This window comes from Rhinoraja longicauda, chromosome 2 (genome assembly GCF_053455715.1).
Source record: "Rhinoraja longicauda isolate Sanriku21f chromosome 2, sRhiLon1.1, whole genome shotgun sequence".
NCBI classification, from domain to species: domain Eukaryota; kingdom Metazoa; phylum Chordata; class Chondrichthyes; order Rajiformes; family Arhynchobatidae; genus Rhinoraja; species Rhinoraja longicauda.
In genome coordinates, this window is record NC_135954.1 from 68,030,462 (window position 1) to 68,044,001 (window position 13,540).

Below are 13,540 nucleotides of genomic sequence, written 5' to 3' on the forward strand. Positions count from 1 at the left end.
AACTGAGGTGTATAAAAGTTTACTGTTTATAACTTTAAAGGACAAGCACTCACTCAGCAGAAAGGGTGAAAGTGCTGATCCCCTTGCTGTCAGGAGCTAAGTGGTGACTTTTCTGCCCTGCTTTGTCGCGGTAAGTAAAGTTAACTCTGTAAAGTGAAAATACCTGTTGGAAAAGGTTTACGCTACACTTTAGCAGGGAGTTGAGAGATCGTGACTATCGCCTACCTGCGGGACAAAGTGTTTGAAATGCTTCAGGGTGCAATTTTTCCTCAGACCCACACTATAGAGTCTCAGAGAAATCAGGTCTATCAAGGGGTTTGTTCAAATGCAAAAACAGCAAGAGCAGCAACAAAGAAATTGGCGTTAAGCAGGAGTACAGTTGAGCAAACGGTGCGCAAATATCAGGGCGCAAGAAAAGGGATTCAAGAGGTGGACGTATTCACTTCGAAATGCGTAAAAAACACCATATTACAATTTAGCACCGGGCGTAAATATTCAGTGTACTAATTTCTACCGAATTCCGCCATTTGCACTAATAAGAAAATTTGAAATGCATTGCTTAAAGACCCGCCTTTATAAGTTTGCGCAACTTCAATACCTACGCTAAACCAATCTGCAGACTTTTCATCCAGAGAAATGGGGCAAAGTTTAAAGAAAATAGGTCAAACATGTACTTTTCTTATGAGGTTTGGACAAAAACTATGTTAAACGTAGTTAGTAGAAATATTTTAATGCACAAGACAACAAATGCAAGAGAAATACTTATTTGGGAGGCTAAAGAGCAGGAAAGTTACTATAGAAACTTTATTTTAACTTCCAGTCAGTTTTAAAAACAAATACAAAAGCTCATCACTAATTTCTTAAACTGCCAGTCTTTTAGGCTTTATAGTTATCCTTTGTCACAAAAAAACATACACCGACGCTGCGCTAAGAGCCACTTATTGGAATTCGTGCAAAGTCATACAAAGGCACAGCATAGACATACAGTTCAAAGTCGCAATACCCTTCACAAAATTCACTGCTCACTAATAACACAGAATAGGTAGCATTTCAGTGATTTAACACCACGATATCCAATACAGAGGACGATGGTCTGAAATTAAATACGTATTGCAAGCTTGGAGCTATTTTGACATTTAGCAACACTAACACATACATACACTTTTTTTTGCAGAGTGCAACACAGAATTACATTTTACTGGACGATTTTATACAGTTACTTCAAGTAATACCGCTTGTATTAATATAAATAAGTTAAACAGCTATAATTCACAAGGCTATCCTATTCCTAGACAATATACTGTAAGCAATGACTTGTACAGGCAACAGTACGACCAGAAAGCAGACTAACGATGCAAAGATTGGAATACGGCAACATGGAAATGCTTTTCTTCATAGAAGTAACACGGGAAAAAGAGTTTTGGAAGTCAGTACTGTATTGACATTATGCTAATTGGTCAGCTACTGCCCAGTGCTTCTATTGATCAAGGACGATATCCGCCTCCTGCAGCGGCCATGCTCATGCTTTTTAACTTGTTATCTTTTTTCCATTTCATCCTCCTGTTTTGGAACCAGATCTTAATCTGTCTCTCTGTTAGGCAAAGAGCATGTGCAATTTCTATCCGTCGTCTCCGGGTCAGATATCTATTGAAGTGGAATTCTTTTTCCAGCTCCAGGGTTTGGTATCGGGTGTAAGCCGTCCTGGCTCTTTTACCTTCTGGTCCTCCCATACTATCTGTAACACACACAAAAATGAATCCTTTGTTTAGTGCAATCAGTACATAGTCTAATATGAAATATACTAAAGAAAACATAAACACTAGGTGAATGCAGAAGACTAAATTCTACCACCCGCCTGTCTACATTAACCTTTATGCTCCTTGTGCGCCTTCATAGTAAAATGACTTTAGAAACTTAACTGGAACAAAATGTTAAAGTCTCCACTTGGCCGAAGCTGTCTCATTATCAACCACACCTTTTTCAACCTAACAATTCGTATTTACCCATACCTTAGTGACACGTAACTGGATACTGTCCTTATATTAGCCCCCAAATGCAAATGGTTACAAATATAATTACAACTTATAAAAATATGATCCTTACAGAAATCTCAGCGTATATATTTAGCGTTTTGATTTACAGCTTGCAAAGTAATTTAAGCTTCCACTAACGCAAAGATGAAAGAGGAGGTGGTTTACCGTGACTTATGTGCAGTTTTCGCATCCAGGGGTAAATCTGAGGCTGCTGCTGTGCTGTGCCTTGTCCGTTCTGTGAACTTGGAGGGTCGCTGCTTGCCGGGGTGTCATCCTCAGTACCAGGCGACGTGCCAACCCCATCTCTACTGATTTGACTGCTGCTGCTGCTGGAATTTGAGGAGGTAGTTGGGCTTGCTATGGAGTTTTTGATTCCGGGGTGGTTGTCACTGGCAGGCGGACTGACCACGGCGGAGCAGGGCAGAGGGTCAGGTGAAGGAGATTGAGTGGACGTGGCAGGTTGGTTGTACCTGGTGTCTGCTCCTGCTTCTGGTCCTGCTGCTGCTGTTGTTGCTCCTGCAGGGTAGCTTCGAGATCTTTCACTGGCATTAAAGTGGTTAGATGCTGGACGGCTAATGCTGAGATCCATCCCATTGTAACCGTAGCCGTACCTGCTGGAATGCATCGTTGCAGAATCCCTGTATTGCTCGCTCACCGAGCCATGATCTCCATAATTATGTAACTGGTAGTCCGGGCCATTTGGATAGCGACCGCAGAATGAGTTTACAAAGTAAGAGCTCATTTGATTTTTTTATTTATTTATTTTTTACTTGATTTGTGGCTCTTGGTCGTTTGTGCGTCTAGCACCCTGCACAATTTATGATGAATTATGGAAATGACTGGGACATGTACTTCGTTCCCTCCTACGTAGGCACCCAAATATGGGGTACGACTTGGAATCACGTGCTTTTGTTGTCCAGTCGTAAATTCTCGCTGATGACCTCTAGAGGTAAATCCATGCACTGTGGCTACAAATTGGAAGGTTGCGAGGAAGAAAGGAAGAGGGGAACGCGCACGGGGGCGCGCCGGCTGCTCCCAGCACTGGCTTTGGGTTGTCCTTGCGCGCCACCCTCTGGAGACTGAGGCTATGTGACTGTGGTTCTGATGAACGGGGAAATCGGCCTCGGGTCGAATTAAGGCTACCACACATTTCAAACTTAACCGTTACATTTCGTAGAATAAATCACATAAACCAATGAGAAGAGCATCTTTCAAAAAAAGATCCACGCCGCACATCAGTACATTTGTTTAATCCACGAGAGCTGTTTTTTTATATAGAAAAAAAAGCTAGCGCTGATGATGATAGAGACAGGACTCGACGTTTTCTTGTAACTGGTTTGTTTTGAAATTTTAAATTTAGGTTTAATTTTAGATGTTCATTTTGCGATTTTCGCACCCTTCGGCTGTCATCGCTGATTAGTTCAGGGGTGGAAACGGCATTGTGCAGCATCAAAATGCTAATTATTTTCCTCTCTTAGGTTGCTTAATTTTTTTTAATGTTGTCTGCATAGCTCATAATGTTAGAGTTCTTCGTGCATCTGCGGAAATCTCGAAGCCACCCCGCATTTAAATTCTCAAACCAGCCTTCGTTTTCTTAAAACTCATGTCACGTATGTTGAAAATGCGTTTAAATCTTTCCAATCTACTTTATTACATATTGTATCCTAAAACAGAACTCCTTTTCAACTGGTAAATAAACGGTGTTTTGTATCCAACTTATGTGGAAATAATGTTTTTAAGCAGCATTCTGTGTTGGTTCGATTAGCAAATGCTATATATTACCTAACAAAAGGCAGCGCACTTTCCAAATAGTCATCTACCTAATCAAAACATAAGCTTTGTGTCTGATACTATTTCTAGATTTTCTGTAATAAATATTATGAAGAATGTTTTATAATTTAATCGCGGCTCTAGCTACGTCTTTACTTGTGCATTTAGTGAAAATTGCCCTATTTAATGGACCCAGAAACCAAATAGTCATTCCTACCACGTATACAGTCCATTTTTTCAATCTGAAACAAGGACATCTACCGATCAATTTCACAGTGCTAAGTTTCCTTTCACAGCTTATTTAATACAAAAGTTTTCGGCAGCTTATGTTAAAGGCTAAGTTCTCAAAAATCGGGCACCTTATTTTCCTTATATATTAATGTATATCTTAATATATATTTAAGACATTTTATCTTCAATTTAAAGCGAAAGCGTTACCAACCTAGCTTGGTTTATCCTACCGATGTCAAGATAAAAGCATATATAATGTTTTCTTTGTTGGGGGGAAGAATGGCTCGACCTAACTGAATACTGTGCCCTCTTAATTGGCCAAATATAACAGAACATGGAAGCAAATTATGGACATATACAATGCAATATGTATCATTAGCAAATGGGCATATCTACAACGTTCATTTATTTTAAGACTGTCAAATTATATCTACGGAGCAAACTATCCATTGAAACAACTGGATCATTATATGTGGAGCAACCCATCACATAGTAACGACTAGAGAAGCAGAAACATTCACACTTCGCATTTATAAAACAATTAATCCTACACCGTATAATTATTGTATCCTATGGAATGCGAATTATTTGAACACTTCCTCTACCAATTATACATAGACACAAGCTCAAGGGGAGGAACAACAAAAACAAACAGATATACGATTTTTTTCTGAACTGTTTAGCAGAATGAGCATGTAATAACTCACTACCAAACAGAAAGGCCCAGGATAACTTCCTTTGAATTTGCGCTCTTACTCCCCTGTTTTATCTTCTGCTTCTTCGCTGTTAGATTCTGTTGTGCTTAGAAGTTTGTTTTCCTTTTTCCATTTCATTCTCCTATTCTGAAACCAGATCTTTATCTGACGTTCTGTGAGGCACAGTGCGTTGGCAATCTCTATCCGGCGGCGTCTCGTTAAATATCTGTTAAAGTGAAATTCTTTCTCCAGCTCAAGAGTTTGGAATCGTGTATAGGTCTGTCGCCCTCGACGCCCATGAGGCCCAAATACAGAACCTGCATGGTGGAAACAAAAACGCCAAAAAAATTCAAGCCGACAAGTAATATTATCAAATGAAACATATTATCCATTTATCCCATTTGACTCCATTTAAACATTTTAATTAACATACGTTGCATTCTATTCGTAAAGTTGAAATTAAGTGTCTATAGGTAAAGTTTTTTTCTTTTACATTGTATTCTACTAAAATATACTCACTAGAACTTGAATTCATTCGTTGCATCCAAGGATAAATTGGAGTACTGTACTTCCGGTCGTTTCCTTCTTCACTTAAAATTTTGTTTTGCGCACAATCTGTTTTGTAATGTTGGTCTGAGGAAAAGAAGTCATCCTGGGGTCTATGCTTTCCACTACCGGATGGCGAAATACTGGCTAGATCCTTTTCAGGATAGAAACAAGAAGCTCCATAGTCATACGATGCTCGATTGCAAGCTATTACTGAATTAGATTGTTGATAATAACAAGGTGACGAGTAACTCTTGTCCTGGAGGGTGGTTGCCCCATAGGAAGCTGGAAAGTGCCTTAGAGCATCATAGCCCGTTGTATAGAGTGGGATCTGTCCGAGGAATGAGTCCTGGCCACTGGGCAGTGAAACAGGGAAAGTAGGGTTCACAAAATACGAACTCATTTGCTCCACACTCTGTAGTAATATGATTTGTTATGTATTAGTACACAATGTGGTTTAGCTATTAGTAGTCATCGAGGTGGTTTGTTTCAGGATGGCCGAGCGCCAAAGCGACAGCAGCAAATATAACCAGCTGATCAGTGTCTGGCCAATAGAAAACGACTTTAGTTCAAAAAACTCCCTGGAGATCCGACGACTGAGCTAGCAAAGTTACAAACAACCAAATCAGTTCTGAACTATAACAGAGGTGGTTCTAATAGAATATTAGTGGCCCAATGAGAACCCTATTAGGTTACAGGATATAGCTATGCATACATATTTCATCTTGCCTAACACATGGAAATATGACTCTGCATTACGTATTCGACAATAGCAGGATCAACAGTGATCAGAAGACAGATGATAGAAAATAAGAAATAGAGTAACAAATTATTATTTCAGTAGATGTGTTTTATATGAAAATGCACATGGTTGTTTAGTAAGGTAAATCACAGTTGTAAGATTAGGTTAATTTTTTTCATTTATTTCTGCATTTTCTTTATGCAAGCACAATATCCCTTCATGGTAGCTTGTGAGACTATTTGGAAAACATCAGAAATCAGTCCATGGAATATTGTTTCCTTAACTATTTTAAATACGGTAAAGAATAACAGCGTCTACAAGATGCTCACCACCAATAGTCTGATTTGTGCTTTTAGTAAATTCACCCTGGTAAAAAAGGAAAGAACATTGCAACAAGAGTATGTATTCAGGAAGATGATTTATAGATTTAATTTTGATATTCCTGTAAAGAAAATCCCAACAGAAGAGCACAACGCCATATCTCAGCTTTGAAAGATTTCACAGTAATTGTGTGTGGGAGTGATTGTTATTGCATCAGCGCTCTTCATTAAAGCGTGCATGCATCTACATGTGCATTTGGTATATAAACACTACAGTACTTCTGGGGGAAAGTATTTAACAAAACGTTCACGGAGATTATTCAAACGTCCAACCGACCTGCAAACATACAAAAGCTGGGTTTATAGTTGATATGTCTGCATATGGCCTCCTTTCCATCAGAATGTAATTTTAATTGCACGCGATTGAAATTTGCTAATACTCCCCAAATCCCAACTTCGATTTTCCATAATTGCACGCTGTTAAGGTTTTATCGACCATAAAATAGTGGAGTGTTTCTTTTGCAATAATTAGGCATTTTTGAACATCTCGATGGAGTCATTTGTGTTTTGGAATAACAGAGCACTTACTGCGCCTTGAGCGCGGCACCAGATCGCAGTGAAAGGACGGAAGCCAAAGGCTTCTTACTAAACATCTCATTATCTCGTTAGATTTCTTTTCTTGACAACAATAGTAACATTGAGATCGAAATATCTGAGCTGGTGTAAACAGTACCTATATACAAAGTATGGGTTCATATATTGTAAATAAGGATAATGTAAGTGTTGTGGTAAATACAGTTGCAGTCCCTGTAACCGAACTAGAAACAAAGCAATTTTAGGACAATGATTGCAAGTTACGGCGAGTGATAAACGCGGTTGTTTAGTAGTCGGACAATTTTGAATCTTTAAGTCATAAAAATAAATCTTTTTGGGAAAGAATCTATTACATTTACTGCAAGTTGTTAAAATACTTCGAATAATTAATTTTCAGCTCTGAAAGCTTATATGTGCCTGTTTTCCCCTAAATATAGACCGGCTAAAAATGGAATGCCTACCGAAATCAAAATCTGTAGCTGTTGGAGGTGTGAGTATCAATGCAACACGAGTGTGGAGGGAAATGTGCAAGACCACGCTAGTTCGAATCCTCTTAATGAAAGGCCGACGCTTGCCGCTTTCCTCAGTTGCTGCTGTGGTATCGTACCTTGTGTTGCAATTCTTCATGTGTGCCTGTTCTTGCAAATGTACATACGATTTAAATAAATTTGAAATTATCTCGTCCACGTTTGATCTTTTCTGTTTATGATTTGTTTTAGGTATGATTTTAAGCTTTTGTTAATTCGTGCTTCAAGCATCAGTGCAGGATTTCGAAGCACCCCCTCCCAACCCCCGACCCCCCCCCCCCCCCCCAACTCCTCCCATCCCACAACTCTCATTGTACACTTAAAATGGGATTTTTTAACAAGTTGGCAAAGGATAAAAGGGCAAAATGTAATCTATGGCTATTATTTTCTATTAAGTAATATAGTTAATAACCACTTCACAATTGCTGCTGGACCATGTCTTAGGAAAACTGGATAAAACCAGGCAACATAATGAGAGTATGAACACAGAATGGGGTAAATCTCAACTGAAGAACTCAGAACATTATTAATCAGTAACAATCTAGGTTTGTCTTGTGGAGGAACACAATGTAAATCAATGTGAATAGTGTACTGCACTTTTCGATTCTTTGTTTTTTAATTTGCATGCATCATCTAGAAAATACAGCCCCAATTATTTTTCTTCTGTTGTAACTTACAAGTAGATGGTAATTGGACTGGGAAAGGTTAAAATATTTCGACTCTGAATTATTCTCTCCATTGAGGTATTTGCACATTTTGTTTGCTAACAGCAAAACCTTCCTAATAATAACATTAAACAACATACTGCGAACCCGTTGAATCCAGAATTTAATGCTCGGAATTTTCGCACCTTTGAAGTAAAAGAATATCAGTCCATTCTTAAAATCAAAGTTTGATTACTGCCAACCACACAAATATGTAAATTAGATTTTGTCATCTAGTTAATGAGAGGGAAATTTTGGCTAAATCTTTTCGTTCTGGAGGTAATTATGGCTAGTCCAGCCTAAACAGTTGCAGCAGATGCAATTCCAGTCATAAATACCTTTCGTTTATCGTGGCCTATTAGATATATCTAAAGCCTTAGTTTGGTGCTAATAATTAACTTAAAATGTTATAATCACTGTCCTGCCTAATAGATATTTTGTAATATAATATAATTTAAACACACATTAAATCACGCATCGTATTTTTTTCTAAATAAAATAACGCAGTTTCTGAAACTCTTAAATTCGAGGCCGTGATTCAAGATGGCAACCCACCTGGCACTTTATATTACTTATTGCTATGCGCATCTCTTGTTAACATGTTTTCATTTTTATGATATTTAATTAGAACATGAGGTACTATAATCTCCTAATTATTTTCTGGCAATTGCAACACTTTCCAAAAACGCAGCGTATCTTGGAAGTATTTTAATGATGATTGTAGTATTTGCAGCCCCTGGATATATGCAGAGTATGTTAAATAAACTATGTCTGCAATATTTAAAACAAATCTTATCTGTCCACTGAAATCTCGGCTAATCGAAAAAAACACTGCTTTTTAAACTTATTTGTAAAGCACGGGTTAATTTATTCTTCGCAAAATTCTTATTCACACACTTTCGCTCTCCTAAGGGGATAAAAAAAATCTATTTTTCCACGTTAACCACATATTATTATTAAATTTAGGACTACAATTTAGGGTACATGGATTTCGAGCAAACGGATCTATTTCTCTCAGATTTCAATAATCAGAAACTCCTTAGATCTTTCATTTAACATTTCTAAAACATATCACCTGCTACGTTTCATATAAATTGCGCGTAAGATTTTTAAAAGAGATCAATATCTAAAGTGGGCGTGTTTTGCAGATGTACAAATATTCAAAATCTTTACATGATCCAAACATGCACTTCACAGGAGTGAGTGTTATTATTCGGCGCGCAAATGAACGCTCATACTTGAAGACCTTTAACATTTAAAACAATAATTTCGTGAAAATAAGCTGCACTCAGCACTTTAATCAAACTCGAAACATTCAGGTATGAGGTAAGCAAAATGATAATTACTGGACGAGTCCACAAAACAACTTATATAACGGTTAATTTGAGAACTGAACTCAACCATTTAATCAGCAACATATGACCAGCAAGAGACGCTGTGCTGGTTTATTCGCACTCCAAACACACGATGGCAGCATCGAGTCCAAAACTGATAGCAAACATCAATAACCACACATTTTCACATTTTAAGTCAGACAACACTGTTTCAGTGCCAGAAAGACAACCGCGGCTTTAAGCTCCAACAATATCAGACACGTTTTTGTGCTCACACACGAAATAGGATGTCTTCGATTTTTTTTTTCATTCATGATCAACTTCAGCACAGAAATAACCCGCTAACAATTGCGGTTTGACCCTCGAAGTGAACGGCAGCAAAGAATGCTCATTAAATTGTTATCACACAATTTTCAAAGAAATAATAGAAATGTTTTAAATATATATCATGTTAAATTCAAATTATGCAATGTTAGAAAAGGCGATTCATAATAAATAATCAGTTGATTGGTGAAAGAAACCCGTCGCCATCGCTGCAACCGGCACCTTATTAATTTTAAACTTAAGTGGGTGAATTTCCTCGACCTATAAAATGTGCAACAGCATTTGTTAAAACGACACGGAATTCTTCTTCTTAAAAGCAATGTCGATCAGGCAAAACACTTCACTTTTCAATATTTGTTCCCTTTTTCCCAAACACTTCGAATCCATAAGCCGGTTGTCGATCAGATCAACCAGAAGGTACCGCGTATTATTCACACGCATTATAAAACAAGCATATTTCACAATTCCAAAGGATAAAAGAAGCCACTGACAATATTCAAATAGTGTTTTTAAGTGGATATCCACTGAGAATTTGGAATTAGATATTTCGAAGGTTGTTGTCCTTTTTACATCATATACTCTAACTTTGACAAATTAAATTATCTTTAAAAGTAGGTTTTAGCATAATATCTTGAAAATATATATTTTCGGAATTGCAAAGTGACCGAAGACGAATGGGCCCTACCTTGCCGCTGAATCGATCTCTAGGGCTGGCTTTCCCGGGCTCTGCTCAGGCCGTGCGCAGGGTTAAGTCAGCCCCAGAGAGAGTGTTTGTAGAGTCCGTGTTAGTTTGACAGCTGTCCGTTCAGCTCCAGCCCAGGCCAATGGCTCTCGCATTCCGCCAGCGGCGTTTAGTGACGACTTGCAGGAAAGTGCCCTGCGGATAGCAACCGGCGCTTTTTAGTCCAATGCTCCACCTTCTGTGGAGGAATTCGTGGTTGCCAGCCATGAGATCTGTGTTGAAAGCTTGGATGTATTGAGGCTCCATGGGCAATAATCGGTGCGCTGAGAAGGGGAAAAAGGAACAAAATATGCGGCGAAAAAAAAGCCTCCAAGCTCTCACATCCGAACCAAGACGCGTTTAGCACAAGAATGCAGCTCTATAGTCGCAAGGGAAATTATAAAAAGTTCATGTTCACGGTTACTCTCCACATGACTTTCAGCGGCCAATGGAAAAACCGAACAACTCGTAAAGTTCTATTGCAAAGTTGTAAATTTTCATAAAACAACAACGGATTTATGACATTTCCCCATGACTATTAGGAGGCAGGTCCTAGACGCCATTTTTAACAAAGAGACAAGTTAAAATTGCGAAATTATAAAAGATTTTTTCCACAGTTTAAATATAATTTTTCAGTTTCGGTAGACAAGTTATCATGATCATAATATCCATCTGTAATTTGTGGCTTTTTAAAAAACATGGTCAGTACTATTTCTACATACATTCTGTTATTTAACCGCATCAAGACGATGTTAATCGCAGCTTTCTACCCATATTTTCTTTCCAGTTTATCATTGCCTTAAATATGTTGCAATTAGAAAATAAATATTACATCGCGTATACTGTATGATTCAGCTTCAGGTTGTACTGCCGCACTGCATCCATTACATATTAAGATGCACTTGCCCGAAAATTCGTTCAAAGGTCGGCGATGACAGAGCACTCGGCTCTTCTCCCCACTTCTTATTTCTATTTTAAATTGAGTCCGAATATAACATTATGTCTTTTTTTAAACTTTTCTTGCCGTGTTCGTAAATTGATAAATGGGCACGATTTGGAATCGAACGCTAATTACTCAAGTGTAACTTTTGCCCAGATTCCTCCCCAACTCGAACGCATCCCGTCTCAATATTGTCATGCTCAGAAAAAATATCTGGCCAATTAAAATCACAATCACGCAGTTTTCATAATCTATTTTCCTTACATGGGGTTTAATTAAAAATTTGAAAGCTTTGTTTTATTTTATGTAATTGAAATCAGATTACTTGAATATGAAGGCTTACGGTGTGTGGGGATTATGTATAAAATTTCTGACAGTTTATATTCAATTCCTGTCAGTAATTATTTAACCACAGCCTTTATCCGAATCATGCACCCACTCATTTGGTGGGAGGTGTTTGGGTTAGACAAGAAATCCAGACCATATTTATTTAAGCACCGTTTAATGTTTTATTGACGTTTGTTTTCTTACATTGTTTCCATTCAAAGTATACATGTCGAGAACGAATATATATATTTTAAATAGATTGCACCTTAAACCTTTAACATTGGTTATTATTGAACAACACATACACAGATTACAAAGCAAACTTTCGATTGACAGATACCACACCGAATATGGAACCACAATATATTCAGTTGACAATGCAGTTCGGGTTTTCTATTATTACATTTGGTTATTAGATTTTTAAAATAATTTAAACAGTGCACATGTCTAAGACAACTGATACAACACTTAAAGAAACACGATTACATCATTCAATAGTACATGGTTTATTGAAATTTTTAGCAGGAATATATTTTAATGACATCCATCAAAAAGTAATAATGCAATTTCTCCCTTCTAATACAACTATTTTACTTTTTACAGCATAGTATTGAAGCGTATTACGAAAGGATTCCATTCGCGTTAAACGTAAACGGGTATCTCTAGGTAGTATTCACTATTTTCCTGTAATAAAGTGACTACATACGAACCTCATTAAAATACACACATCGGAATATATTTCACTATTTTACTCTCATATTATGGTACTGTTATAAGAAGGGTGGAAATTCTCCAGAACAACATTCTCTGTCTAGAAACGAATTTTAAATTAAAACATTTAGGTAGTTTCCATAAACGTGCAAGATGTCCACTATTGTGGTTTAGGTAGTTACATTTATTTGCCAAGTGAAAACATAACATTGCTTTATATCCTTATTGGGACGATATATATATGAAATAAAAGACAGACTCGAAACACAATGAAGAATATGGATAAAAATGAGGAATTGAGCAAAAATAAAGTAATTTACTCATGACTTAGTCTTCTATCAGTACTAATAATCGGTGATAAGCTGGCTCGGAGGTTTCCCATTGGATTTGAAAGAAGCTTCCAAAATCACACCGTTATATTTTGTGAACAATGTGCAGAAATGTTTTAAATGCGTTCAGAATGCGAATTAATGAGGATAAAATAAGTTTGATAAATGGCTCAGTGCATGAGATATATCTTATATCACATATTGGTAAGTGAGTTACAGACAACAATGGCTACAGCTTGTTTTTTTCGGCTCATATTTTCCTATCGCTACAGTATTAGAGACCCAGAGTCGAATCCCAGACACTTGTTTACATGGAGTGCAGGGATTAAGAACAATATTCCCATTAATGCATTTATTGCAATAGGAGACCGTCAAATTAGCTAGGGAAAATATATGACGACCGGGAAAATGGTCTAAATCTATTGGCTTTCACTTTAATTCTGAACCCATTTCCTAATAATGGTTTTTCTAATGCCGATAAAGATTTTGCATTTTTTTATTAAAATCAAATCAGAGAAAGTAAAGTTAGTATTTATTTCAGAAGATTATTGAAACATATAGGTAGTATAATGAGTGCCACTGCACTGCATCGTTCTAATAGTCCACGATTGTGACTAGGTAGTCAAATGTCATTGATAGCTGGTGGAAAGCAGCTTTGTACATTCACACAGTTCAAGCTTTAGCCGGACGTT

General features: G+C 37.4%; 2 protein-coding genes across 2 annotated transcripts; both read right to left on the reverse strand.

Moving 5' to 3' along the window:
* Positions 1 to 1,484: 1,484 nt before the first annotated feature.
* Positions 1,485 to 2,775, reverse strand: LOC144609953 (homeobox protein Hox-A5). Its single transcript, XM_078428360.1, has 2 exons — positions 2,199 to 2,775; positions 1,485 to 1,735 (listed from the first exon to the last, which is right to left on the reverse strand). Exons 1-2 carry the CDS (start codon positions 2,773 to 2,775, stop codon positions 1,485 to 1,487), a joined length of 828 nt encoding a protein of 275 aa, XP_078284486.1.
* Positions 2,776 to 4,786: 2,011 nt separating this feature from the next.
* LOC144609962 (homeobox protein Hox-A6) lies at positions 4,787 to 5,678 on the reverse strand. Its single transcript, XM_078428372.1, has 2 exons — positions 5,249 to 5,678; positions 4,787 to 5,046 (listed from the first exon to the last, which is right to left on the reverse strand). The coding sequence occupies exons 1-2, from the start codon at positions 5,676 to 5,678 to the stop codon at positions 4,787 to 4,789; spliced, it is 690 nt and encodes a 229-aa protein (XP_078284498.1).
* Between the last annotated feature and the right edge of the window lie 7,862 nt (positions 5,679 to 13,540).

Bases quoted from the DNA above. Each gene is read 5' to 3' on its own strand.
- LOC144609962 (XM_078428372.1), bottom strand. From the start codon at position 5,678: ATGAGTTCGTATTTTGTGAACCCTACTTTCCCTGTTTCACTGCCCAGT. The intron at 5,047-5,248 runs GTGAGTATATTT...TCCACCATGCAG, and splicing joins ACGAATGAATTCAAGTTCTA to GTTCTGTATTTGGGCCTCAT.
- LOC144609953 (XM_078428360.1), bottom strand. From the start codon at position 2,775: ATGAGCTCTTACTTTGTAAACTCATTCTGCGGTCGCTATCCAAATGGC. The intron at 1,736-2,198 runs GTAAACCACCTC...TGTGTGTTACAG, and splicing joins AAAACTGCACATAAGTCACG to ATAGTATGGGAGGACCAGAA.